Source organism: Staurois parvus, unplaced genomic scaffold (genome assembly GCF_062004578.1).
Source record: "Staurois parvus isolate SC_StPar_1 unplaced genomic scaffold, SC_StPar_1.0 ptg000897l, whole genome shotgun sequence".
NCBI lineage: Eukaryota > Metazoa > Chordata > Amphibia > Anura > Ranidae > Staurois > Staurois parvus.
In genome coordinates this window covers 1,622,102-1,648,532 of record NW_028318693.1, presented here as the reverse complement: position 1 = coordinate 1,648,532, position 26,431 = coordinate 1,622,102, and the positions used below count along the sequence as shown (strand labels likewise).

The 26,431-nt window shown below is 45.5% G+C and overlaps 3 protein-coding genes across 3 annotated transcripts; 1 reads left to right on the top strand and 2 right to left on the bottom strand.

Moving 5' to 3' along the window:
• Positions 1–6,257: 6,257 nt before the first annotated feature.
• On the bottom strand, positions 6,258–6,729 carry LOC149442316 (histone H2B 1.1). The gene has a single exon (XM_089656262.1). The coding sequence runs from the start codon at positions 6,701–6,703 to the stop codon at positions 6,323–6,325; it is 381 nt and encodes a 126-aa protein (XP_089512388.1). The 5' UTR covers positions 6,704–6,729; the 3' UTR covers positions 6,258–6,322.
• A 280-nt stretch (positions 6,730–7,009) lies between these two features.
• On the top strand, positions 7,010–7,470 carry LOC149442315 (histone H2A type 1). The gene has a single exon (XM_089656261.1). It carries the CDS (start codon positions 7,020–7,022, stop codon positions 7,410–7,412), a length of 393 nt encoding a protein of 130 aa, XP_089512387.1. The 5' UTR covers positions 7,010–7,019; the 3' UTR covers positions 7,413–7,470.
• Positions 7,471–8,630: 1,160 nt separating this feature from the next.
• Positions 8,631–9,048, bottom strand: LOC149442314 (histone H4). Its single transcript, XM_089656260.1, has one exon. The coding sequence runs from the start codon at positions 8,940–8,942 to the stop codon at positions 8,631–8,633; it is 312 nt and encodes a 103-aa protein (XP_089512386.1). The 5' UTR covers positions 8,943–9,048.
• Positions 9,049–26,431: the final 17,383 nt, after the last annotated feature.

Sequence of the window (26,431 nt, the reverse complement as noted above, 5' to 3'; positions counted from 1 at the left end):
TGTGTCCCTGAGTAACAATTTTGTGTCTTTCCCTGAGTAACAATTCTGTGTCTGTCCCTCAGTAACGATTCTGTGTCCTTCAGTAACGATTCTGTGTCCCTCAGTAACAATTCTGTGTCCCTGAGTAACAATTATGTGTCCCTGAGTAACAATTCTGTGTCCCTCAGTAACGATTTTGTGTCCCTCAGTAACAATTCTGTGTCCCTGAGTAACTATTTTGTGTCCCTGAGTAACGATTCTGTGTCCCTGAGTAACTATTCTGTGTCCCTGAGTAACGATTCTGTGTCCTTCAGTAACGAATCTGTGTCCCTCAGTAACAATTCTGTCTGTCCCTGAGTAACAATTCTGTGTCTGTCCCTGAGTAACAATTCTGTGTCCCTCAGTAACAATTCTGTGTCCCTGAGTAACGATTCTGTGTCCCTCAGTAACAATTCTGTGTCCCTGAGTAACTATTTTGTGTCTTTTCCTGAGTAACGATTCTTTGTCCCTGAGTAACGATTCTGTGTCCCTGAGTAACGATTCTGTGTCCCTGAGTAACAATTCTGTGTCCCTCAGTAATGTTTCTGTGTCCCTCAGTAACAATCATGTGTCCCTGAGTAACAATTTTGTGACCCTCAGTAACAATTCTGTGTCCCTGAGTAACAATTTTGTGTCTTTCCCTGAGTAACGATTCTTTGTCCCTGAGTAACGATTCTGTGTCCCTGAGTAACGATTCTGTGTCCCTGAGTAACGATTCTGTGTCCCTGAGTAACAATTCTGTGTCCCTGAGTAACAATTATGTGTCCCTCAGTAATGTTTCTGTGTCCCTCAGTAACAATCATGTGTCCCTGAGTAACAATTCTGTGTCCCTGAGTAACAATTCTGTGTCCCTGAGTAACAATTCTGTGTCCCTGAGTAACAATTTTGTGTCCCTGAGTAACAATTCTGTGTCTGTCCCTGAGTAACAATTCTGTGCCTGTAAAATATCGTATTGTCTCGATATTTTATTAACTTGTATTGATGAGAAATGTTTAGATAGAAAGTCCTTCCACTGCTTGTATAAAACTCAAAAAAGATGATTTAATAATAACGTTGCATAAAATTAGAAATAAAATATTGGCATACAGAATGTTTAAATAATGTCCAAAAAGTATAGTTAAGTTCTTGATAATAAGATTGTATATATGTATATGTGTGTATGTGTGTGTGTGTCTCTCAAGGCTTCCAGCAATGTGCATAAAAAGTCTTTGTTTCTACTCTTAAATGAGCAATCCAGCCCCCACCTTTTCCTCAAAATGGGCTGATATACTTGTAGTCCCACAAAGATAATTGGAAACAGATGTATATGTATATAACAAACCTCCAGTCTACTTCTCTCAAAGTCTGAGTGTAACTTTATCTCTTACATAGATGGGGGAGGATGGGGGAAGGTATAGCTAATTACTCTCATATGTGGCTTGAATGTAAAGGAAAAACCCAAGATATGTATATTCACAGACTCTGAAGTCTAATTACTCACTTTTCCCAATCTAGAACAAATATAAATATAATAACTCAATTATTCTATTAAGATCCAACTCATTCATACTTATGTTAGTACTGTTAATAAGAAGATATTAGATATTTAGGTTAAGGAAAGCTTCTAACAGTGCCCCTCAGTAACGATTCTGTGTCCCTGAGTAACGATTCTGTGTCCCTCAGTAACAATTCTGTGTCCCTGAGTAACTATTCTGTGTCCCTGAGTAACAATTCTGTGTCCCTGAGTAACAATTTTGTGTCTTTCCCTGAGTAACGATTCTTTGTCCCTGAGTAACGATTATGTGTCCCTGAGTAACGATTCTGTGTCCCTGAGTAACGATTCTGTGTCCCTCAGTAACGATTCTGTGTCCCCGAGTAACAATTATGTGTCCCTGAGTAACGATTCTGTGTCAATGAGTAACAATTATGTGTCCCTGAGTAACAATTCTGTGTCTGTCCCCGAGTAACAATTTTGTGTCCCTGAGTAACAATTCTGTGTCTGTCCCAGAGTAACAATTCTGTGTCCCTCAGTAACGATTCTGTGTCCCTCAGTAACAATTCTGTGTCCCTGAGTAACTATTTTGTGTCACTGAGTAACAATTATGTGTCCCTGAGTAACGATTCTGTGTCCCTGAGTAACAATTCTGTGTCCCTGAGTAACTATTCTGTGTCCCTGAGTAACGATTCTGTGTCCCTCAGTAACGATTCTGTGTCCCTCAGTAACAATTCTGTGTCCCTGAGTAACAATTTTGTGTCTTTCCCTGAGTAACAATTCTGTGTCTGTCCCTCAGTAACGATTCTGTGTCCCTCAGTAACGATTATGTGTCCCTCAGTAACAATTCTGTGTCCCTGAGTAACTATTTTGTGTCCCTCAGTAACAATTCTGTGTCCCTGAGTAACTATTTTGTGTCCCTCAGTAACAATTCTGTGTCCCTGAGTAACAATTTTGTGTCTTTCCCCGAGTAACAATTATGTGTCCCTGAGTAACAATTCTGTGTCTGTCCCCGAGTAACAATTCTGTGTCCATGAGTAACAATTATGTGTCCCTGAGTAACAATTATGTGTCTGTCAATGAGTAACAATTCTGTGTCCCTCAGTAACGATTTTGTGTCCCTCAGTAACAATTCTGTGTCCCCGAGTAACAATTCTGTGTCCCTCAGTAACAATTCTGTGTCTGTCAATGAGTAACAATTCTGTGTCCCTCAGTAACAATTCTGTGTCCCTCAGTAACAATTCTGTGTCTGTCCCTGAGTAACAATTCTGTGTCTGTCCCCGAGTAACAATTATGTGTCCCTCAGTAACAATTCTGTGTCCCTGAGTAACAATTCTGTGTCCCTGAGTAACAATTTTGTGTCCCCGAGTAACAATTCTGTGTCCCTGAGTAACAATTATGTGTCCCCGAGTAACAATTATGTGTCTCTGAGTAACAATTCTGTGTCTGTCCCTGAGTAACAATTCTGTGTCCCTCAGTAACGATTCTGTGTCCCTCAGTAACAATTCTGTGTCCCCGAGTAACTATTCTGTGTCCCTGAGTAACTATTCTGTGTCCCTTAGTAACAATTCTGTGTCCCTGAGTAACAATTCTGTGTCTGTCCCTGAGTAACAATTATGTGTCCCTGTGTAATAATTATGTGTCCCTGAGTAACAATTATGTGTCCCTGAGTAACAATTATGTGTCCCTGAGTAACAATTCTGTGTCTGTCCCTGAGTAACAATTATGTGTCCCTGAGTAACAATTCTGTGTCCCTGAGTAACAATTATGTGTCCCTGAGTAACAATTCTGTGTCCCTGAGTAACAATTATGTGTCCCTGAGTAACAATTCTGTGTCCCTGAGTAACAATTCTGTGTCTGTCCCTCAGTAACAATTATGTGTTCCTGAGTAACAATTATGTGTCCCTGAGTAACAATTATGTGTCTGTCCCTGAGTAACAATTCTGTGTCCCTGAGTAACAATTCTGTGTCCCTGAGTAACAAATCTGTGTCCCTCAGTAACAATTCTTTGTCCCTGAGTAACAATTATGTGTCCCTGAGTAACAATTATGTGTCCCGGAGTAACAATTCTGTGTCCCTCAGTAACAATTCTGTGTCTGTCCCTGAGTAACAATTCTGTGTCCCTGAGTAACAATTCTGTGTCCCTCAGTAACAATTCTGTGTCCCTCAGTAACAATTCTGTGTCTGTCCCTGAGTAACGATTCTGTATCCCTAAAGTCTCTGTGGCCCTAACTCTGTCCCTCATACAGAGAGGTCTGTCTCTCTTGAATGACCGGAGGCTAAGGGAGAATTGTAAGATGGCCGCGATTTATAGCTCCACCATTACACAGTGCTAGCTGGCTGGCTGCTGATTGGCTAATGCGATCACATGTCATGAATGAATGCATTATGGGTCAGCGCGCCTTGTCTGCGCTCCTTCCCAGAGATCCCCGCTCCGTCGCCACACATGTCGCCTCCATTTTTGGGAAAATTTGATTTGTGCATCCGAAGTTGGCTAATCTTCGGATTTGTCGCGAATCAAATATTTCCTAATCTTCGAAACGAATTCCACTTCGTCATGTTCGATTCGCTCATCTCTAGTGGCAATGCCCAAGGCTTATTCCATTGTGGCACAACGTTTGCGGTTGACATACTCTATTACTGAGACTGCATTAGACTAAACCCCCAAATGTTGTCTCCTCCATATCTCTGAGTGCCCTTTGAAGTCATATAAGCAATCTTTGGTATGGCACCTTTTGAATGCGGACAAGTCCCTAATCCCCAGGCATTGGAAGACCTCTCATGCCCCCTCGATTCAAGACTGGATAAGAGAGGTTAACGTCATTCAGGAGTTGGAAAGGACATTGACTATGACCGATGACATGGTTGCCAGATTCCATAAACTATGGTCCAATTGGTATGCTTTCACTTTCTCAGAAACATATAAAGGGCTGATGGGTGATTAACACTTTTCTACTCTTCGATGTGCGTATCATGCTGGTGGATACTTGACTCCGCTTGCGGAATTAGATCTGTTCTTATGACTGCTGTTTCTTTCTTTCTCTACTAAATCTCCTTCCTCTATTCAGATTTGATGTTTGTACATTCAATTTATAAACGTTTTAATCTGTGAATGCTCATGTAGAACAATGATCTGATTGTACTATCAAGTTTTTCCAGAAGCCAACTTTGTTACTGTGTACTACATGACTTCATAACATGCAAATCTTTTCTTTTTTGTAGTTCATTGATGTTTATATGTTCTGCTTTCTAAGAATACAAATTATTTGTTAAAAATAAATAAATAAAATATTCCACCCTTACTCCCCATGTAGAAAAACATATAGTCTCTTATTCTCATCAGGAAGGGGTCAAATGTGTTCCTAGGCATGTATAGCCATAATATTTCTCCCATTTCTGAAAAGATTATGGGCATAATTATTTTTCTACATGGAGATTATGGGTGGATGATTGCAGATACACATGTCAACACTCATATTTGACATGTTTCTCCTAAGAATATGGGTATAGTTATTTTTTTCTATATGGGGATTATGGGTGGCATCACACAACATCCGGCTATAGAGGTCTCACCCTCTTACCCATGAGCCTGTTTTTAAATTGAGATGTGCGTTACTACTTATCTTTCTATTAAATAACTTCACAGTTCACACTTAGACACTTACACTCTGTGTTTCTTTGTTTCCCTTCTGCAGAGTTATACTTCGCTCCTACACAGCTTGCCCTTAGTGCCCACTGGACTACCCTTACCCCTGCCCATTTGGAACTCATCATACATAGACTGCCACACCATGTGCCTGTTATCTCTTTTGCAAATGTGTTCTTAGGCATGTTTACCATGTTATTCCACCCATAATCCTCAGAGAAAAATAATTATGAATCTTTTCAGAAATAGATCAAATATGGTTCTTGACATGTGTATCCACCCATAATCCCCATGTTGAAGAAAAAAAAAAAAAAGCTAATCTCATTCTTATCAGAATGGGGTCAAATGTGTTCCTAGGTGTGTTTAAACATATTACACCCACAAATCCCATATAATAAAATAACTATACCCATATTCTTAGGAGAAAACTAAAATATGGTCCTTGAAGTGTGTACCTGCAATCATCCATCCATAATCCCCATGCTGGAAAAAAATACTATTCTAATATCAAACAGGTCAAATATGTTCCTAGGCATGTTTACCAGGATATTCCCCCATAATCCCAGATATAAAAGCAATGTTAGCCATATATTTAAAAAGGTGAAATGTAATGTGTAACCATTATATTCCTCCCATAAAGATCCATAATAACCACATGCTCAGAAATGCATTTTTTCCTTGGCGGTTTTAATTTTCAATCTTCATTTTTTAAAGGTTTCCAATAAAACAGTTGAAGTGTAACACTTCCCACATCTCGTACTATATGAAATCAGTAAATCTATTCCTAGTAATATATGGAGTGATGTTTCCATGATTTCTGTATAATTTCCTATGATGCCATGTTACAGCCGCACATATATCAGTCAGTGAAGAGTTAAACATTCGCCTCTACTACGTGTAACAATGTATCAAGCAGAGCAGAAAAGAGAAACAAGAAAATCCTTCCCGTCTATGTGTGTAATATAGTGACACCTAATGGGAGTGTTGAGCATTGCAGCCAATCCTCCCATCCCCCCAATGTGCAGGTTAGTCCGTCCCTAGAACGAATGTCCGGTGTAAGTGTGACGTGTGGGGGACCTCTAGCGGCAATACAATGTGATGACAGCTCAGTGATTGGAATGGTGGGCGGCTCTTAGAAGAGCCTTTGTGTCCTTGTTGGGATGATGGGGCCCCGGGGGGCGGGGGGATTACTTGGCGCTGGTGTACTTGGTGACGGCCTTGGTGCCCTCGGAGACGGCGTGCTTGGCCAGCTCTCCGGGCAGGAGGAGGCGGACGGCGGTCTGGATCTCCCGGGAGGTGATGGTGGAGCGCTTGTTGTAATGAGCCAGGCGGGAAGCTTCGCCGGCGATGCGCTCGAAGATGTCATTGACGAAGGAGTTCATGATGCTCATGGCCTTGGACGAGATGCCGGTGTCGGGGTGGACCTGCTTGAGCACCTTGTACACGTAGATGGCATAACTCTCCTTCCTAGTCTTCCTCCGCTTCTTGCCGTCCTTCTTCTGGGTCTTGGTCACGGCTTTCTTGGAGCCCTTCTTGGGCGCCGGCGCAGACTTGGCTGGTTCAGGCATGATCAGGGTTCACCACTGCTTGGCTGGCTGCTGGGAAAGTGTGCTGGAGCCGCCCTCATGTGCTGCTTTTATAGGCGGTCTATGCAAATGAGCCTCCTCTATCCTCACTCTTCTATTGGAGGACTCGGTCATATGATAGAGAGTGACGTCATGCTTTATTTTCTCCAGTATAGATTGGAAGGGAAACAAGTCTGACCGCTATTGGCTGAATTCAAAAGCAACCAATCCCAGCGTGTGACGTCAGAGCATGGAGTGTATAAAGGAGAGGAAGCGGCTGCTGGGGCCTATCTGTGTGAGATTCGTCAGTCATCCAATCATGTCTGGTCGCGGCAAACAAGGAGGCAAGACTCGGGCTAAGGCCAAGACCCGATCGTCCCGGGCTGGTCTGCAGTTCCCCGTCGGTCGTGTTCACCGTCTGCTCCGGAAGGGCAACTATGCCGAGCGGGTCGGGGCCGGAGCTCCCGTCTATCTGGCCGCCGTCCTGGAGTATCTGACGGCTGAGATCCTGGAGCTGGCCGGCAACGCCGCCCGAGACAACAAGAAGACCCGCATCATCCCCCGACACCTCCAGCTGGCTGTCCGCAACGACGAGGAGCTCAACAAGCTGCTGGGCGGCGTCACCATCGCCCAGGGAGGAGTCCTGCCCAACATCCAGGCCGTGCTGCTGCCCAAGAAGACCGAGAGCCACAAGGCCGCCAAGAGCAAGTAATCCCCCCACAGGATTCCCTTCTATCCGCCAACACAACGGCTCTTCTCAGAGCCCCCCACATCTCCATACAAAGGGCGGACATACGGCTTCTATGGACACCAATCCCACACTCCTCTCTATCTCCCGCTTCTATGGGATTCTCGGGGGGGGGGGGGGGGGTGGAAGAGGAAAGTCGGCGACTTCTTCCCTCCGTCCTGCTCTGTAGATGTCGGATTAGTAAAGGACGTTCTGGGATGGAAGCTGTCACGTGTTTGTAATGACAATTCTAAAAGGTGGAAATCCTTCCCGCCGTCCGGACAGTAAGTCTCCTCTACATCCGGGTGTCATCTCTGCTTCTCCATAGGAAGAGGTTTGGACGCCGGGAAGGATTTCTATGTTGAACTTTCTGGGGAGAAAGTGATCTCTCGGCGCCCCGGGATTGGGCGGGTTATTTGTAGCTGATAACCGGTTTTCACATCCGAATTCTAAACGGTAAAAATAAGGATTTTAGGAATGATTATCAATCCGATTATATAACTTCCCAAACAATATTTTTTTTTCTTTATGTGAATGAAAAACTCATTGCTTCAATTTTATAATAAAAGCCACTTCCCCGCCTGAATTCTATGGATCGTTACAATTTGCATCCATTGACCGTTTTATCCGGGAAGATCGATCAATCCTTCCATTCATTCCGAGCATTGCACATATTCATGTGAAAGTTTTTATTTGTACTCAAAACCCGACAAGATGGAGAACTTCCTGCACTAGGAATAGAGTTGTTTCTAATTGCTTCATCCCATTCTCCCCGCCGGAATTGTGTAGATCGTTCCAGAGAAATATTCTGCCCGATTATACCGCCAAATCCGAGCCGGAGAACAAAGGAGATCATCAGATGAGACATTTATCGGCGAACAATCGCCAACACTTTAATTCCAAGCAAATTTATCGATTAATCAGGAATGTCTACAAATGGATTCTGGTTAATGAATCTTTTGAATATATCAGACTTGCAGCAGTTACAGATCTCACATCCAGAATGGTGAAATGATTTGTAGAAAACTCATGACTGCCAAACACATATGTACAATGAAAAGATAAGTTTCTAAACATTCACATTCGGATCATCTCCCCTTAATGATCTCGATGTTTATCAATAGCCCTTTGTATGAGAAGGTGGGCGGCCCTGAGAAGGGCCTTTGTGACGATGAAGGGGGGGGGGGGGGCGGTTATGAGGATTTATCCTCCGAATCCGTAGAGAGTGCGTCCCTGCCGTTTGAGAGCATAGACGACATCCATGGCGGTGACGGTCTTCCTCTTGGCGTGCTCGGTGTAGGTGACGGCATCGCGGATGACATTCTCCAGGAAGACTTTCAGCACTCCGCGGGTCTCCTCATAGATGAGGCCGGAGATGCGCTTGACTCCCCCTCTGCGGGCCAAACGTCGGATGGCGGGTTTGGTGATGCCCTGGATGTTGTCCCGGAGCACCTTCCTGTGGCGCTTGGCGCCGCCTTTCCCCAGACCCTTCCCTCCTTTACCGCGACCAGACATGACGATTCTTCTCTGCTGCAAACACCGACTGAGCTCTGGGCTGGGCCCGCCTTCCTTTTATACAGCCTGAGCGGACCTGATGGGAACCTTCCTGGGAAGAGGCGGAGTCACACCCATTCTTTACACACAATACAATGTTCTTCGTGTATATGGTTTCAGAAACTTTGAGGCAAAAACAATACATCTGCAGAAGGCACTTATATTCCTCCTTCTCAATGGTCTTCTGTTTAGTCCTCGAAAATGACACAGAAAACATTCATCTTTCACATTTCATAACTGAGACTACAATCACTGATTACTGTGTTTATTAATTTCTTATTTTTTTAATATTTATTTGAAAAGAAAAAAAAAAACGATATCCTATTTTCCTGTTTATAAGTCCTAGCGGGTCGGGTCGGGTCACAGCAATTTCTGCAGATAATTTCATTGACTTTGAACCTTGTAAACATTTTGTTGATTTCCAGATACAAAGAGGTAAAAGGACTGTGTTTTTCTATTTGTTTGCTTTATCTATCACTATTATTGTCCAGACATGAAATATTTGCTGTATGAATGTATTGTATTTATCTGGCAGTGTCAGGATTATTATCGGTCAGTGACATGAACATGTACAGATCTGATCATGAAATGTACAAAACTTTATTTCCCATCATATAGAGAGGAAGAGATCTACAATATAAATCATCTCCCTATCATGTTCTATATATAGCAGTGGGGGATCCTGGACTTGAGGACTTGGAATAAATAGAACATACAGAAGTGTTTACATGATTCAGTAATCATCAGAATCCATTCGTAGTCATTCCGGAATGATCGATGAATCTGCTTGGAATTAAAGTGTTGATATTTCTCGCAGAAACGTCTCATCTGATGATCTCCTTTGTTCTCCGGGTCGGATTTGGCGGTATAATAATTTTAAATGTTTAACTGTGACGATCTACACCATTCTGGCGGCAAATTTGAAATCTGAGCCAATCACAGTTGTGGGCGTTCCCTTCACCAGCCAATAATAACTTTCTGATTAGGAGTCCAAATAAATGTATCCTGAGATCTGTCTCCGTCTTCAGCCCAGAAAATACTTGTTCCGTAGACTCTCCATTGATCTCTATAGCGGGGCGGATTCTGTATTCTGAATTACAAATCGAAGCCGGAACCGATCTGACATGAAGATGTCCAACGGATTTCCTATTCTTGGTCCATTAAACTGCCCGAGATGAAGGGGCCGATGATCGATGTTCTCCGGAAGAAGGGGGGTTAATGTCGGTATTTTCAGTGTCGGGTCGGAGGATCGGAGAAGATTCCATAGAATTCCGGCAGGAAATTTGAATTCAGGAATTTGAATGTTGAGCCAATCACAGATCCCGGAGATTCCTTCAAATTGTAACATTTCTGATTTCTTCTGATGACTGAAGAAGGTGATGATGAGATCCGCGTTCCTCCGAGAGTCGGGAAGATGATTGTTTGGTATATATTGATCTCCAGAAGAAATGTATCAGAAGTAAAGGATGGAGGACAATGAAGATCCGTCCCTGTCATCAGATCACATTGTTCTATAAACTCCCATCAATAAATGATAACATACAATCCTCCCCCCAACAATGTATGTCAGGCTCTGTGTATGGAGATGTGGGGGCTGGGCGCCTCCTCCCAGACATTGGCTGGAGTAAGATAAATATTCATCCTGGTCATTGGAATCTCCAGGCATTATATTGTGGAAAGAAACTTCTTCCAGGAGCAGATGGGAGAAATCAAACACCCAACGTAAGGAACCCTGAACATACATCAGATCCCGGCCCACTGAGGAGGTGAATGCTGGGGTACCCAAGTAACCCTGACAGCCTCTCCATCCTAATATACAGTATTCTCCTACAGGCTCTACTAAGACCCCCTCCCTCCCCCAACACACACCCATCCATCCTCCTATCACAGGTAGAAGATCTCTGGAGTTTGTGACCAATTGTGTGTGACGGGGCGGGCAACTGTGGCCCTCCAGCTGTTGGTGAACTACAAGTCCCATCATGCCTCTGCCTTTGGGAGTCAAGCTTGTAACTGTCAGTTTTGCAATGCCTCATGGGACTTGTAGTTCTACAACAGCTGGAGGGCTACAGTTACCCACCCCTGGTGTATGACATTGTAAAGTCACTGATTGTACACAGAACTGTCAGATCCCTTTATGTCTAGCACAATGTGTCGTAACCTTTTTTCACTCAAGGCACCCTTTAAAATTATGGATAGTCCCGAGCAGAGGCATCCCTAGGGTTGGTGTCACCCAGTGCGGTGACACCCCCCAGGGGCGGACTGACAACTCATGGGGCCCCCAGACAATAGGAAATCAAGGGGCCCCTGTGTCCTTGCCCACACTCAAACCACACCCAAAAAAGCCTAGGAAAGGGACTAAGGGCATCTCATGGGGCCGCCTAAAGACCCTGGACCCTCGGGCAATGCCGGAATGCCTGAATGGTCAATCCTCCCCTGACACCCCTTCAACGATCCACGCAGAATGGATCAGATCTGCGGATTGAGCATAATGGATCAGGCTCCGATCCATTTTCTCAATCCGCAAATCTGATTCATCCTGCGGGGATCGTCGGCTTTCTTTACAACTTACCTTTTCTTGGAGCGAGTCCGGTGTCACGCCGTATAGGTTGCATGTCGATGATCCCCGCAGAATCGTCAGCATGCAACCTATATGGGGTGACACCGGACTCGCTCCAAGAAAAGGTAAGTTGTAAAGAAAGATGATTATCCCTGCAGGATGGATCGGATCCATCCTGTGGGGATCGCCGGCTTGCTTTACAACTTCCCTTTTTGTGGAGTGTGTCCAGTGTCACCCCGTGTGGTCGGTGTCACCCAGAGAGGGCCGCACCTCCCGCACATGCCTCGGGACGCCACTGCTCCCAAGGCACCCATTTCTAAAATGTGAAAAACTATTTTATCAGTTTTATATAACACAGCAACACCCACACATGTAGAACACCCCACATTAGAGGTGATTTATTCTTCCAAAGCAAATACACTTGTGCACACTGGTACCGACTAGTATTCCAATGTTTCTCTTCTCCCTCAGTTTTTCACCATCACTGAGCTAATGTGACTCCAGCACTGATGGAGAGAGGCGGGGGAGGGTCAAACTAGGATGATGTGCAGGCAATGGACATCCTCCTTACCAATTAATGATGTCATTGGTTGTCAGGACGCCGGTGGCTACAAGGCCATAATGGAGCAGAATGAAAACCTGTAGCTTTCTGTAACTAAAAGGCAGGCTAGTTCCACCCGCTGGCTTGTATACAAGTTTTGGATAATTTGTAGACATTTTGCCAAGGCAGCCCTGAATAAGCCTCAAGGCACCCCTGAAGAAGCCTCAAGGCACCCCTGAAGAAGCCTCAAGGCACCCTGGTTTATAAAGATTGGTCTAGCAGACTAAGACAGCGATGTCCTCTATTAGTTCTGCCACAAGCACCTCATTCATGATGTAGAAGGTGGGAGAACACATCCTGCCAGACTTCCTCCAATCACGTGTATGGTGTCATTGAGTCCCCATAACATGGAGAAGATTGCAGTGGCAGTGATCCTATGGGCTCTATAGTGGAGATGGGACCTTCATCCACAGAGAACAGTGAGGGACTCATTGATTACTAGGAGGACCAGGAACTCTATCCAGCTCATGTACAGCCTCTCTGCTTCCTCGCCGTCACAGCCACCTGCACACCACGTGCCTCGTCTCCTCATCTGGTAACATTTCATCCTCACTTTCCACACACACTTCCCTTTGTGTCCAGAGGAGGCGATGTTCCCGGAATGACCTCTAGGCAGCGGAGTGGAACAATAGAGATGACGGAGTCTGGAGACGGGAGAGCCCCGCCCCCACAATCCCCAATATAGATGATGACATTCGGGCCTTCTAGAAAGTGTTCTTTATGTAGGGAACTGTTATTTTATACACTAGTTGTGGTTTGTTTACATCCATATACAGCCACTACCATAGAGGTCCCATTACAGACAAGTCCCTGGGTGTGCTTCCTGCCCCTACAAGGAGGTCAGGAAACCCCAGGATGTTATATACAGTTGTGTCCAAAATTATTCAACCCCCACTGAAATTGAGTGTTTTGGCCAGTTTGACATTGCTTTTGATCATTCAGTCATCTTGCTTACATTTACATTAAAGAGGCACTTGTAGGTCAGACAAATATAACATAACAGTTATAATGAAATAACCACAAATGTCTTTTCTGTGCTCACAGCATTATCAGTTTTATTCAACCCCCAAGTGACATTCAATCTTAGTACTTAGTACAGCATCCTTTTACAGTTATAACAGCTTTTAAACGTGAAGCATAGCTTGACACAAGTGTCTTGCAGCGATCTACGGGTATCTTCGCCCATTCTTCATGGGCAAAGGCCTCCAGTTCAGTCACATTCTTAGGCTTGCGCACTGCAACTGCTTTCTTTAAGTCCCACCAGAGGTTCTCAATCGGATTTAAGTCTGGTGACTGCGATGGCCACTCCAAAATGTTCCAGCCTTTCCTCTGCAACCATGCTCTAGTGGACTTGGAGGTATGCTTGGGATCATTGTCCTGTTGAAAGGTCCAACGTCTCCCAAGCCTCAGGTGTGTGACGGACTGCATCACGTTTCCATCCAATATCTCCTGGTACTGAAGAGAATTCATGGTACCTTGCACACGCTGAAGCTTCCCTGTACCTGCAGAAGCAAAACAGCCCCAAAGCATGATTGACCCTCCACCATGCTTCACAGTAGGCAAGGTGTTCTTTTCATCATAGGCCTTGTTCTTCCTCCTCCAAACATAGCGTTGATCCATGGGCCCAAACAGTTCTAATTTTGTTTCATCAGTCCACAGAACACTATCCCACAACTTTTGTGGTTTGTCCACATGGCTTTTGGCATACTGCAGTCGACTCTTCTTATTCTTTGGAGACAGCAAGGGGGTACGCCTGGGAGTTCTGGCACGGAGGCCTTCATTACGCAGTGTGCGTCTTATTGTCTGGGCTGAAACTTCTGTACCCACATCTGACAAATCTTTTCTCAGTTCCTCAGCAGTCACACGGGGACTTCTCTCCACTCTACGCTTCAGGTAGCGCACAGCAGTCGAAGTCAGCATCTTCTTTCTGCCACGACCAGGTAGCGTTTCAACAGTGCCCTTTGCCTTGAATTTGCGAATGATGCTTCCTAAGGTGTCTCTTGGTATGTTTAACATCTTTGCAATCTTCTTATAGCCATTGCCCTTCCTGTGAAGAGAAATCACCTCTTCTCTTGTCTTCCTGGACCATTCTCTTGCCTTCACCATGTTTGTAACCACACCAGTAAATGTCTAGAAGGAGCTGAGTATCACAGTCATTTTAAAGCTGCCTAATTGGTGCTTATTATGCTTGATTGCTGCTCGGTGACATCCACAGGTGTTTTCAATACCTGATGGAAAGCACCTGTATGAACCTCTGTTCTTCAGAGTGGTAGTCTTTAAGGGGTTGAATAATTGTGGCAATGAAGAAACCACATAAGAACCATTTACTACTGTATTACATAAACAATTGATGTCATTTTAGTTGCATTTGGGTAGTTACAACGTCCTTGTAGGATTTGATTCTGAATACAATTCCAAATGTACACTATAGTCCCTAAACCCCTTTACAGCATTGGGGGTTGAATAATTTTGGACACAACTGTAGTTGTTTTCCAGGAAGTATCAGGCAGAGGGTACCAGCCTGCCATGTGCTATGTATCTGGGGAGAACTGTATGGTGATTCTGTGAGTAATGATCCAGATTAACAAGGCTGCTATCTATCTAGTTGTTACTGAAGTAGATTAGGTCTGCCTCTGTTACATTTCAACTTCTGTATTGGAACACTAGTATCTCTGTAAGAGAGAGATTTGTGGTTCATTATCATCATTCTATTTACACTGCAGAATCCTTATAGTTGTCTATATATATATATATATATATATATCAGTGTTTTCACCTGCATAAGACTGTCAGGTGAACTTTCTGTTAATTGCAGTGTATCTTTGCAGCCTCTTTGCTTAAAGCCACAGCACCCTTATTGGTTTGGATCTCTCTTTAGCTAGGATTAGCATAGGGAGCGTTGGATAGATTAGGCTAGAGGTAGGTTAGGCATCCGACGGCCACTTAGACAGATAGAGGCCCGGTTGCAGTGACAGCCCAGTTTAGGGATAGGGACTAAGAGTGAGGATAGATAGAGCATTTTATCCTTTTAGGTGATGCATCGCTGACCTTCAGACAAGCAGTGCAATAATCCGCATTTTACTTGGACGCCATCACAGCATCTAAAGTGGAAGCGTGCATCTTATGGACTCTCACCTCTCCAGGGGCCCCTGCAACCGGACTGCGCTATAACCCATGGTTGGAGGTATTCTGTATACTACATGCACATATACCCGGGTATAATTGCAACCTCCCAATTTATGGTAAATTGTAATTCCTGAATGTTATTCTTATGCATCCTGTTTTATGTGGCTGCTTTATATAAACTTTGCATTAATCTCATACAGGTGTGGTGACATGTTTTCATGTTAGAAATATAAGCTGGGTGCATTAATACTGCTATGTATAGTTACTTTAAGTTGTCTACATGTTACATTCCTAGAAAGGGGGGAGTCTCCTCAATTGCAGGATCCCTATTCTAGGTGGAGGCACTGCCATTTGTATTATCACACAACCCCCTCTTCCATATAGCGAAGGCTCAGGATTGCCTACTCATATACAGGTTAGCGCCATAGCTTGTTTGGTGTGGGCCATTTCACATAACCCCCCCCAAAACAGGGCTACATTTGGAGGCACTGCTGAGATCGAAATGGGTTTAATAGTCAGTCATGGAGGAGCAACACGAAGAAAAGTGGCGCCCTCAACCTACTCCCAGAAGGAGGTACCTTCCCTCTGTCCCACAAAACGTCAGTGTAAAAGAAGAACAAATGCCAGTTAACTATTTTTATCAGGAAGATGTCAATATTTCACAGTCTAGTGATAATGCTGTTGGCACTTTAAATCAACTGACTGAGATGCTAGCACAAGGGTTACAGGCGGCACATTATAGAAAGCTAAAAGTGTTCTCTGGTAATGTTCCTGTTCCACAAGGAGAAGAAGCTTTCGAAGTTTGGAAAGAGCACACCCTTCAATGCTTGAAAGAATGGTCCTGCTCAGAGGAAGGCAAGCGTCAGCGTGTTATGGAAAGTCTGCGATCTCCAGCAGCAGAACTAATCCGCTTGTATCGAGATACCCATGAGGGGTTAAGTGCAACAGACTATATACAAGTACTGTCTGACCATTTTGAACCATACTATGACCTTGAACAGATGGTTGCTGACTATCGTATGACCCGTCAGAAAGAAGGAGAGAGTGTTTCCACTTTCATTAATCGATTGCAGTTACTGTTGTCACGTCTGGTGTATCACACTGCTATACATCCTGATGCAGTGAATTCAATGAGAACTAGTCAATTAGTACGGGGGTTGTTACCTCATCATCCTCTCGCACAGCTCCTCAAAGTGAAGTTATCTGATGATATTCTTCCTCTTCATGGACTAATGAAGTTAGTGAAGAAATTGGAAGCTGACATTCAGTTTAGCACCCCTAAGAAAGTGAAACAACCTTTTAAAGAGGACCTCCCTTCTCATCCTGTTCAAAATGATCAACCTGAATTCACTTGGTCCAAGTCTTCCATTAACAAGCCCGTTGCATTACACAGAGGGAGAGACTCTAGAACAGTGGTTCTCAACCTTTCTAATGCCGCGACCCCTTAATACAGTTCCTCATGTTGTGGTGACCCCCAACCATAAAATTATTTTCGTTGCTACTTCATAACTGTAATTTTGCAGTGGGAGGAGTAGTGCCACGTCATTGGTGTCAGTGGGAGGAATAGTGTCCCATCACTGATGTCAATGGGAGGAATAGTGCCCCATCATTGGTATCAGTGGTAGGAATAGTGCCCTATCATTGGTGTCAGTGGGAGGAATAGCGTCCCATCATTGGTGTCAGTGGGAGGAATAGTGCCCCATCATAGGTGTAAGTGGGGGGGAATAGTGCCCCATCATTGGTGTCAGTGGGAGGAATAGTGCCCCATCATTGGTGTCAGTGGGGGGAATAGTGCCCCATCATTGGTGTCAGTGAGGGGAATAGTGCCCCATCATTGGTGTCAGTGGGGGGAATAGTGCCCCATCATTGGTGTCAGTGGGAGGAATAGTGCCCCATCACTGGTGTCAGTGGGAGGAAAAGTGTCCCATCACTGGTATCAGTGGGAGGAAAAGTGTCCCAACACTGGTATCAGTGGGAGGAATAGTGTCCCAACACTGGTGTCAGTGGGAGGAATAGTGCCCCATCATTGGTATCAGTGGGAGGAATAGTGCCCCCATCATTGGTATCAGTGGGAGGAATAGTGCCCCCATCATTGGTATCAGTGGGAGGAATAGTGCCCCCATCATTGGTGTCAGTGGGAGGAATAGTGCCCCCATCATTGGTGTCAGTGGGAGGAATAGCGTCCCATCATTGGTGTCAGTGGGAGGAATAGTGCCCCATCATAGGTGTAAGTGGGGGGGAATAGTGCCCCATCATTGGTGTCAGTGGGAGGAATAGTGTCCCATCATTGGTGTCAGTGGGGGGAATAGTGCCCCATCATTGGTGTCAGTGAGGGGAATAGTGCCCCATCATTGGTGTCAGTGGGGGGAATAGTGCCCCATCATTGGTGTCAGTGGGAGGAATAGTGCCCCATCACTGGTGTCAGTGGGAGGAAAAGTGTCCCATCACTGGTATCAGTGGGAGGAAAAGTGTCCCAACACTGGTATCAGTGGGAGGAATAGTGTCCCAACACTGGTGTCAGTGGGAGGAATAGTGCCCCATCATTGGTATCAGTGGGAGGAATAGTGCCCCCATCATTGGTATCAGTGGGAGGAATAGTGCCCCCATCATTGGTATCAGTGGGAGGAATAGTGCCCCCATCATTGGTGTCAGTGGGAGGAATAGTGCCCCCATCATTGGTGTCAGTGGGAGGAATAGTGCCCCCATCATTGGTGTCAGTGGGAGGAATAGTGCCCCAACATTGGTATCAGGGGGAGCAATAGTGCCCCAACATTGGTATCAGGGGGAGCAATAGTGCCCCAACATTGGTGTCAGTGGGAGGAGGAATAGTGCCCCATCGTTGGTGTCAGTGGGGGGAGGAATAGTGCCCCATCGTTGGTGTCAGTGGGGGGAGGAATAGTGCCCCATCGTTGGTGTCAGTGGGGGGAGGAATAGTGCCCATCGTTGGTGTCAGTGGGGGGAGGAATAGTGCCCCATCGTTGGTGTCAGTGGGGGGGAATCGTGCCCCATCGTTGGTATCAGTGGGAAGTATAGTGCCCATCGTTGGTGTCAGTGGGAGGAATAGTGCCCCATCGTTGGTGTCAGTGGGAGGAATAGTGCCCCATCGTTGGTGTCAGTGGGAGGAATAGTGCCCCATCGTTGGTGTCAGTGGGAGGAATAGTGCCCCATCGTTGGTGTCAGTGGGAGGAATAGTGCCCCATCGTTGGTATCAGGGGGAGCAATAGTGCCCCAACGTTGGTGTCAGTGGGAGGAATAGTGCCCCATCGTTGGTGTCAGTGGGAGGAATAGTGCCCCATCGTTGGTGTCAGTGGGGGGAGGAATAGTGCCCCATCGTTGGTGTCAGTGGGGGGAGGAATAGTGCCCCATCGTTGGTGTCAGTGGGGGGAGGAATAGTGCCCATCGTTGGTGTCAGTGGGGGGAGGAATAGTGCCCCATCGTTGGTGTCAGTGGGGGGGAATCGTGCCCCATCGTTGGTGTCATTTGGGGGAGGAATCGTGCCTCATCGTTGGTGTCAGTGGGAGGAATAGTGCCCCATCATTGGTATTAGTGACACCAATGATTGGGCACTATTGCTCCCACTGACACCAATGATACTTACCTTGCTGACCCAAGCTCCAGCCTGGGCTCGCTCGCTCCCGCCCTCTCCCATGGTACAGACACTTACCGGTCAGATGTCTTCCTTCTCCGGCCGCTCTCCTCCTCTTCACTCGCTCCATCTTCGCGGTTCCGCTCGGCTCCTCCTTTCCAAGCTCCACCTCCTCGCCGGTGATTGGCCGCCTGTGTGCATCTCCTGAGCTACAGTTCCGGCGGCCAATCACCGACGAGGATTGATCCCGGGGGTGTGTCCAGATGACAGGGACGGCATGTCATCCCGCCCACACCTGGAGTCGGATAGAGGAGCGGTGTCTCGGTTCCTAAGGCCATCGGAAATATGTGTTTTCCGATGGTCTTAGGCGACCCCTGGGAAAGTGTCGTTTGACCCCCAAAGGGGTCGCGACCCCCAGGTTGAGAACCGCTGCTCTAGAAAGTGCTTCAGGACTGAGGGAGGAGGAGCCTAATCGTGGCGGTGTGAGAGAGGGCGATGTGAGCGCTCTCCGCAGGATAACCGCCCTCCTTCCCTTGATGTTCCCCATGGAAGCTGCTAAAGTCCCCGACTAGGATCTTACGGATGAGGGGGGGTCCCGAGAGTGAAGCGGAGGAGACGGAGCTGCGGGAGTCCTGGACGGTGAGACGGCAGGGAACCTCTCGCTTGTGATTGCTGGGAGAGCGGGTGACGGGAGGCAGTCGCGTGACCCGCCGAAGGGCAGTGCTGGGAGACAGAGAAGCCGGCGGGCTTCCTGGATCGGAGGGAGACGCCGGCTCTCCGACTCGGCAGGGGAGGAAGGAGAGAGAAACGGCTGGCTTTCTTTGGAACCGAGGCCGCTGTGGTAGAGAGATCCACATGATTGTCGGTGCCCACGAGTGAGACGGAGAGAGAGAGAAGAAAAGAGACTCGGAGAAGCCCCCCCCCACCTCCCCCCCCTCCTCTTCTACCCCCTCTCCCCCCCCCCTTCCCCCCCCTTAGTCGAAGGGAAAAGGAGCAGAGCCACACCAGAATGCTGACAGCCTCACTGGAATGAAGCAGCTGGAAGGAGGGTGAGTGAGAGTATCTGGACTATGTATTAAACCTGTTCATGGATAGCTTCTTGGCGTGGCAGAAGAAATATATATAGAGAAAAAGGGGGAACCACCAAATAGGTTGAAGAAAGTAGAACTCACCTAAAGGACTTATTCTCAGCATATATCTTAAAGTTTAAAAGGAGAACCCGAATACATTTAAAAATATGAAGAGCAAAAATAGTAAAGGGAATGCCCCCAAACACGCCCAATCAGGAACAATTAGAAAATTTACATCTCAAGGTAATGTGACCCCAGAAAGAACTCAGGGGGCAGGTGAAAAAAGTATAATGGAGAACAGTATGGATAAAAGCGCCAGATCTCCAGTGGAAATGGATAATAACCAACAAATATCAGGGGAAATAGAGTTAAAAGAAAATGAAGGAGAACTACAAATCCCAAATAAAAAGGAAATGGCAGAAATGTTTAGAAATCTGGAAAAATCAATTAAACAGGAAATGGGAATTATTCGGAAAGATCTGGGACATCTCTTGACTAGAGTAGAAGATACAGAAGAAAAAATCAATAAACATGCTCAAACTCTCTCTGGACTGAACAATCAGATATTAGAGATTAGGCAAGAACAGAAAAAACTGGGATATAAATTGGAGATACAAGGCAACATGCACAGGAAAAATAATCTCAGGATAAAAGGAATTCCGGAGCTTACACAAGATTAAGATTTTTTGTATCGTCTCTCTTAAATCTTTAACTCCATTATGGGTAGATCTAGAACAGAGACATTCATATTAGACAATATATATAGATCAGGAAAGGCCCAACGAGATCGGGCGGAAGAGAGACCGAGAGATGTAGTGGTTCAATTTAATAAAATTGGAGAGAGAGAAGAAATATGGAAGAGGATAAAAGGAAGATATAATATTGAATATGAAGGAAAAAATATACAAATCTTTGCAGACTTGACACCCGAGACTTTATGGAGAAAGAGATCACTGAGACCTTTAATAGAACAGATGAAAAAACAAAATATACAGTATAGATGGACCGGCTCAATGTGTCTAATCGGATGGAAGAATGGAGTTACTGCATACCTGAGATTTCCTGAGGATTTGAGAGACTTTTTTGACAAACTTAACATTCAAAGAGTAGGGGTTCCAGGTTGGGAGGTAGAGGGAGGGGAAAACGTCGAGGGAAAAGAGCAATGGCAGCAAGTTAGAAGAAAGAATAAAGAAGGGATGGAAAGGGGAACATTGAGGGAATTGGAGGGACGGTGAACCGTACAAGGTTAGAGTTCTACCTCAGGGCTAAGATCCAAATGTGACAGTAAGCTCACAAAGGATTAGATGGCAAAAAATAGGCCTGTTGGGAGGGGGGGGGTTGGGGGGGGAGAGGGGAGGGATAAGAGGGTTCTCGAAGGGGGAGGGGGGAGGGGGATGCTGGGGAGGGGGGAGGTGAAGAGGGAGGGTTGTGGGGGGGGAGGGGGTGAAAGATGGTATAGGGGGAAGGTTTTAAAAATACTCTGCATAGGGATGAGATGTATTCAAGAATTATGGAAGATATAAAATTTATAACATATAATGTAAAAGGGTTGAATAGTCCTGGGAAGAGATTTAAACTATTTAAGGAGTTACAACATAGAGAATCCTCGGTAGTTTTTTTACAGGAGACGCATTTTGAGATTAAGTCAAATACCAAATTAAATACTAGAAATTATCCAACATGGTTCTATGCAGATTCCCCAATTAAGAGAGCCAAAGGGGTGGCAATTGGGTTCGCTAAAAATGTAAGGTGGGAGGTGGAGGAGAGAGAGACGGATCCTGAGGGGAGATTCTTGTTTTTAAAAGGTAGATTACAGGAAATAGAGTGCACAATAGCGAATATTTATTGCCCAAATAAGAAACCAGAGATATACCTGAAAGGGATATTAAGAAAATTGAGGGACTTTAAAAAAGGAAGACTGATAATGGCGGGAGACTTGAATTTATGTCTGGATCCACAGATGGATACAACATCTCGTGTGCAACGAGAGGGAGGTAGGTCTATGAGGATCTTGAAGAAGGAGATATATGAGGGTCAACTAGTGGATATATGGAGGATAATGCACGGAAAGGAAAAAGACTATACCTTCTTCTCTAATGCACACGAGATTTATTCAAGACTGGACTATATAATGGTAGAACATCAACTTATTGAGAGGGTGGCTAAAGTAGAAATAGAGACAATGACTCTCTCAGACCATGCCCCAGTTATAATGAAAGTAAGATGGGGGAGACAACTGACAAGAGGGGTAGGATGGAGGTTAAACGAGGCCCTTCTATTAGATCAAGAGACTGATCAGCAGATCAGACAGGAAATGGAAAGATATTTTCAGGAGAACGAAACAGGAGATGTTTCAATGGCCACTGTCTGGGAGTCCCATAAGGTATATATTAGGGGTATATTGATTGCGTTAGGGGCAAAAAAGAAAAGAGAAAGGAGTAAGATAATGACAGGGCTCTTAAAAGATATAAATGACCTGGAACAGATCCATAAAAATAGAATAACATGTGAGATAAGACAGAAGATAATAGGAAAGAAGAAAGAATTGGAGATACTAATGGAAGAAGAGAGGAGGAAAGTACTCAATAAAGTTGCAGCGGAGAGGTATAGATGGGGAGATCGTCCAGGAAAATATTTAATGAAGGCCCTGAGAAAAAAGAAAAATAGAAATTACATAGAAAAAATAAGAAACCCCAAGGGAGAAATGGCTCACTCTACTAAAGAGATTGGGAAGGTATTTAAGGAGTATTACAATAAGCTGTATAATATTAAGTCTCAAAACTTACTTCCGGTTCCGGCGCCGGATGCTGTAAACGCGGGACCCGCGGCTCCCGGGATCCCGGCTATATAAATCCCGCTAACTGCCTCCGGGTCCCCGCTCTACAGCCCTCGGGTGTCCCTTACCTTCTGGCAGTGGCCCCAGCATGGAGCGGTACCTTTTGCCGGCGCAGTCCGGCCACGAGTCGGCTGCTAGAGCGGAGGGGTGCGGCTCTCCCCCTCCTGCAGCCAAGATGGCCGACGATGCCTGTCACTCTATGGACACAGGCAAGGAGCGACATCACACTGTGGGAGCAGGTATAATGGAATCTCCCTCCAACCTCCTCACTGCCTCTCCACTCCCTTTAGGCACTGACTGCCTTAATGAGCAGTATAATATGATTGCACAGGCAGTGTCCTCTATATTGCTCCCTAATATCACTCAGGCTGTGGATAGAGCTGTCACAATGGGCATGGAACAGCTGAGAAAGGATTTATGTGATCATTCTAAACGATTGACTGAGGCTGAGCAGCGTTTATCTGATTTAGAAGATGAAGTCCATTCCATGCAAGCGGGCACATCACAATCCAATAGTATACAGCAAAATATTTTGGATAAAATCGACGATTTGGAAAATCGATCACGTAGGAATAACCTACGCATTGTAGGTCTTCCAGAATCTTTTAATACTGGATCTCTCCCCGATTTATGCTCAACACGGATCCCGGCGGCATTAGGCCTATCCTCCTCCTGCCAGGTCGAGAGAGCTCACCGCCTGGGGCCTCCGTCTACCGAGCGCCGTACGCCTCGCTCAGTGATTGTCCGCTATCTCAATTATGCTGACCGCGTAGCGATCCTCACCTCTTTCCGTAACTCACGCTCTTTGCAGATTGAGGGTCACAAATTACTGCTATTTGCGGACTACTCGCAGGAAGTGTCGCGTAAACGGAAAGCATTCCAACAAGTATGTGGCACTCTTTATCAGAAAGGAATAAAGTTCACATTGGCGTATCCGGCCACATTACGGTTCACTACACCATCTGGGGTCTCTAAATCTTTTGTCCATCCTGAAGAAGCCCACCAATATATCCGAGATCACCTAGCCGAAGGGGATCCGGCATCACAGCCAGCGGGTAGAAATTTTGGGCCCAGAGATCAACGCAGTCCCCGCAAAGACCCACCTAAACGTCAACGCATCATTCCATCGTCCTCTAAAGCTCGTCCGCCTTGAAGGTCTAGGAGGCCATTGGTCTCTACATTAAAGCTTCAAGCTTTTCTCTTGATTCGATTGGCTCTGATGAAAGAGCTTTCTATTGGAATTCTTATTTTTGAATGGTATTTTTTTTTTTTTTTGAATACTGACTGACAGCTCACACGTTCTACAGTCTGAGTCAGTTCGATTGTTCAGCGCTAGATGTTCTATGTATTATTTGTTTGGCACAAGGCCTTTGCATTGTCGCCTACTTCAATGTCATGTTTTATTTACATATATGCCTGAATTTTACTTCTTCCTGCCTGCATTTGCCTTGCTCCATACATCAGCGGTGCTGCGGGGGAGGGGTGCTGGAGCCGCTGTCGGGAGTTCATTTGAGGGACGCCCCCACGTATCCTTAGCAATTATAACTTGGTCCCTGGGGCAGGCTCCTCTCACTGCTACTCCCGGTCACGCTGATGTTGGTGGATACAGCATGCGGAATGACGTGAAGTCCTTTATACTGTTGTGGTATATTATATGTTTGGTATTTTTGTTGGGCTCTGCTAGGGCCCCTGCTCTTGTCTTCGCTTCCTCTCCTCTTTTTTCTCTCCAATTTCACTTTCTCTTCTTTGGAGATCTCCGTCGTCTTCTGAGACCAGGTTTACACCACCCACATCCGCCTAATGAAGCAGCGCTATTTGTTTCTACATCTCTAATTGGTAAGTCCCGTATCTTCTTATCACATACCTTATCCCAGCTAGAATGACACGTATTTTTTCCTGGAATGTTAAGGGCCTCAGATCCCCTCACAAGCGCATGGCAGTACTAAGACATTTGCGGCGCTTACGCGCGGATATAGCTCTACTCCAAGAGACTCATCTTACACAGCCTGACTTTGTTCGTATGCGAAAACTTTGGGTAGGTCACGTCTTCGGCTCCTCCTCCCTTAATAATAAAGCAGGAGTACTTATTCTTATTCACAAGAGACTTAATCCTGAATTGGTCTCTGTGGACGCAGATGCCGAAGGCCGTTTCATAGCAGCACATGTCAAAATAGGACCCCAAGAGTTGGTCCTTGCCAATATATATGCTCCTAACTCCCCGACGAGGCAGGTTTTTCAGGGCCTGTCTTCACGGCTGGCACCCTATATCCACAAGCCGCTTGTCATAGGAGGTGATTTTAATTCTGTTATGCAGGAGCAGGAGGATAAATCGCAGAGTGTTGACCGAGACTCTCGCTCTACTCAGCCTCCCCGTCCAACGCCCACTTTACTTGGCAATTTTGTTGAAGCTATGCAATTTACTGATATATGGCGCTTGACTCACCCAGATGGTAGAGATTATACTTTCTATTCTCCTGTTCACCACTCTTTATCTCGAATCGATTATATTTTTTGCAACCCCACAACGTTGCAACATGTGGTATCATCTACTATACATGACATAGCCATACGGATCACTCTCCAATTTCTATTATGATAAATTTCTTAGATCCTACACCGCACCCTAGGATATGGCGTTTCCCCTCGTTTTTGGCAAATAATCAGGAGCTTTCCCGGCAGCTACAAGACACCTGGGCAGATTTCCAATCTACTAATGCGGCTCATGTTTCTAATCCAAATTTATTTTGGGATACGGGGAAGGCGGTATTACGCGGTAAAATTATTGCTTTTACGTCCGCATATAAAAAAAGAATTCTGCACCATTTCACGGAGGCTAGTAACCTTCTTAGACTGACTCAGCGCAAGATGACGGACTCAAATACGCAGGACAATAGGACAGCTTGGGCGGCCGCTAAGAACCAGTTCAACACTTGGGCGGCAGCACAGGAAACACTTCATCACTCATACCTTGACCTACAGTATCACAGGTTTGGTAACAAACCAGGAAAATTTTTGGCGCGCATGTGTAGGAAGCCTTTTACCCCCACACAATTCACCTCTTTAAAGGATTCTCAAGGGATACTTAAACAATCATCGGAAGAGATTATATCTATTCTGGAAAGTTTTTACGCAAATTTATATGGGCCGGACCCTATAGACCAGGCACAGGCACACTCCTTTCTTGACAGCGTACATCTACCACAAATTGATCCAATAGCACTGCAATCTTTAAATGCCCCGATATCGCAGGCGGATATTTGTTTAGCTATTAGTTCCTTAGCCAATGGTAAAGCTCCAGGCCCGGACGGGTACACTTCTGAATTTTACAAACTTATGGATAAAACTATCTCTCCTACTCTACAGCTGGTATATCAGTCTATTCAGGAGAGCGGGGTATATCTGCCATCAGCTTCGCAGGCCCACATTAAATTAATAGCCAAAAAAGGCAAGGACCCCTCGGACCCTGGTTCTTATCGACCGATTTCTCTCCTTAATCTAGATGCAAAGATTCTCTCCAAAATAGTAGCTAATCGTTTGGCCATCATTTTGTCCACCCTTATTCATCCTTCTCAAGCTGGCTTTATAAAGGGGCGCTCGGCCACCTCAAATATTCGCAAAGTGCTCACAGTTTTACATCAGGCTAAACATAACCCATTACAGGATCTAGCGATTGT

Excerpts from the sequence above, each read along its gene's own strand:
- LOC149442316 (XM_089656262.1), bottom strand. The coding sequence starts at position 6,703 with ATGCCTGAACCAGCCAAGTCTGCGCCGGCGCCCAAGAAGGGCTCCAAG.
- LOC149442315 (XM_089656261.1), top strand. The coding sequence starts at position 7,020 with ATGTCTGGTCGCGGCAAACAAGGAGGCAAGACTCGGGCTAAGGCCAAG.
- LOC149442314 (XM_089656260.1), bottom strand. The coding sequence starts at position 8,942 with ATGTCTGGTCGCGGTAAAGGAGGGAAGGGTCTGGGGAAAGGCGGCGCC.